The sequence below is a fragment of the Limulus polyphemus genome, unplaced genomic scaffold (genome assembly GCF_000517525.1).
Source record: "Limulus polyphemus unplaced genomic scaffold, Limulus_polyphemus-2.1.2 Scaffold2202, whole genome shotgun sequence".
Taxonomy (NCBI): Eukaryota; Metazoa; Arthropoda; class Merostomata; order Xiphosura; family Limulidae; genus Limulus; species Limulus polyphemus.
The window spans coordinates 168,941-171,647 of NW_013667812.1; the positions used below are offsets into that span (position 1 = coordinate 168,941).

General features: G+C 29.3%; 1 protein-coding gene across 12 annotated transcripts in view; it reads left to right on the forward strand.

Moving 5' to 3' along the window:
* LOC106466240 (UDP-N-acetylglucosamine--peptide N-acetylglucosaminyltransferase 110 kDa subunit) overlaps positions 1-2,707 on the forward strand; it is a 108,979-nt gene that overhangs the window by 83,726 nt on the left and 22,546 nt on the right. For all 12 annotated transcript variants that reach the window (XM_013926492.2, XM_013926494.2, XM_022394216.1 and 9 more), the window contains one exon: positions 617-706. In XM_013926492.2, coding sequence (XP_013781946.1) covers positions 617-706 — 90 coding nt within the window. The remainder of the gene's footprint in view (positions 1-616; positions 707-2,707) is intronic.

Below are 2,707 nucleotides of genomic sequence, written 5' to 3' on the forward strand. Positions count from 1 at the left end.
GCTCTTGGAGCAGTCGATGCTTTCACTCCATATATTCACAGACAAGTCTTTAGTAAAAAATACTTAATTGGAAAATCTAATTTTTTTTTTGTGTGTACAAAACATTTGTAATGTTTACTGAAAGCTTGCTGACTTTTGTGAGGATACATTTGCTGTATTAGAAATTACTGTATGGAAACTTGAATGATTACTTCGTGATTATGAAGCTGGTCAAATCGACTGGACCTATGTCGAAAATATTATGGTTGTAAAAAAATTGTTACTTCATTTCTTGTTTTATTTTTTTGGATTTTTATGCAGTTGTAATTTGATACTTAGATAAGATGTACATTAGTTATTGGTTATGTTTTGTGGTTTTATGTCTTATAATTTGTAGGTATACCCACATTATTAATAAAAATAATTTTAGAAAACATATCACACTTAATATTTTGTGATTATTTACTCTCAGAATATTCACAAACTTTTTAAAATTCAAAACCAGTTTCCCAGGGTTTACTACTTTGAGCTGTTGAATGTTATAAATATTTTGTTTTGTGATGCACATATGTTGTTCATTCTATGTCAATAGACATTCTGTGACTTACTACAATAAATGTTTTACAATAATTTCTAGATATTTTGTTATGCACTAAGCCCTGATGATGGCACAACCTTCCGTAACAAAATAGCTACAGAAGCTGAACATTTCATTGATCTCTCTCAGGTAAGTTTTTATACTGTTTAACAAATGGAGATTGTAATTATAATTTAAATTCATGGGGATGGAACTTCTGTAATTAATTATTTTAGGAACTTTGAATTTTCTCATCATTAACAAGTTATTCCAGTACAGGTGGGTAAAGTATGTTGTATTTCTCTATTTTTATTGTTAACTTTCAGATCATTTGTACATGATTATCTGAGATTAATGATTTATGAAGCTCCAATATTTAAGTGATTCATAAGCAGGGGTTTGAAGACTTTTTTTTTTTAATATGGACTGCTTCTGTTTTGGTTCGTGTAATAACCTTTTGGGCTCTATTTATAGTACTCAATCAACTAGTTGTTGTAACATGAAAGTTTAACCATATCTCAATGGTCACGTGTCAAAGGCCATGTCATCACGTTTGTTGACTGGCATTCAAAATTTTATTGAAATACTATTTTATAAATATGTCAATAGGTTTGGTATCAAATTGTATATTATAATTCAAATTCTAGTATTATACATTCGTTAATTTCTTAATTTAAAAGTTAATATTCAAAAAACACAGCTAAACATCAGTTTTTTTGTGTGTGTGTTACTTGGTATGTTGAATGCAGCACTAATTCAAATTAGATGTTTGTCATGTCAAAAATACAAAATATACAGTTTCGTACAAATTAGGGATGTAAACTACCAATATTGACAAGCTAGAATATAAAATAAGAAGTCTTTTCTATTTCCTAAGAAATCTCTTCTGTACTGAATCAAATGCAGGGGCCCCGCCACCCACGTCACATTTTTGGAAAAGGTCCCTCATATACACTTACTTCAATATATGACTTGAATAACCAATCAAAAGCTCAGAATGTACCCTAGTGGTTTTCTTAGCCAATTTGACGTGTTGTGCTAATTTCATTCTTTTCACACAAGATTTCAAACGATGAAGTAAGTGTTTAGTGATCTCGAAATTTAATATTTTTTTAGAACCAAATACAGCTTAGTTACTACGCTTGATAAATTATAGTGGAATTCTATGGTATTGATTTAGTAATTTATGATTTTTTAGGTTAATTAAAATGTATATATAAAACCTGAAAAAAATTATTTTTACATCTTCCACGTTGGAAATTTCATAAGGCTTAGCAACCTACTACAAGTGGCAAACAAGTACAAAGGTTTTAACTAGTATAGATAATTGTTTGCTTTACTTTATTTACTGTTCTGTGTTTGTAAATAGAAAAATGTATATACATATATAATGCATAATAGTTGAAATGTGACTGTATTTTACAGATGTGCTGCATCATTGTAACTTCTGTATTGTTAGCTAGGCACGGTTGGAAGGTCAATATAATAACAATAAATATCTATAAATGTATAACGTTAAGAGATTTAAGGTAGTTAGACTAAAATTTTGTGTTTTCGTGTTATAATTTGAAGTCATTCTAGAACGAAAAAAGCATAATTTATAGTTTTCATAATTTTTTTATTGAGGTTACGAAGTTAGTCATATCGAACCAACCCATTCAGTAATACACGCGTGAAAATAACAAATAAAATATAGTTTTTTAAACAAAAACTTCGAAAATTATCTGGAGATTATAAAGATTTTGTGTGTGAAATTAGGAAATGTTCTAATGCATTAAAGTAAAGATGTGGGACATTGTGGGCTAGAGCACCCACATATGGCTGCAGACAGCGAAAGGTGGTAAAGATGTGGGATAGAGCACCCACATCTGCCCAGATTTTTTTCTTTCTTTCTTAATCATGTGAGGCTGGTGAAGTTGAAGTTAAACTGGATAGATGTTGTATCCTCAATGCACTTTGGATCTTATTTCCAACAGTACTTCTAAAAACCAGGTCACATTACATAATGACCCACCTTATGATTTGTGCCATCAGTGTCAGATGTTTGTGTTGTGACTACAATTTTTGTTTTCTCTTTCTTTCATAAATTTAAATTTAATTATGTATATATAATCATACAATTATATATATATATATATATATATATATATA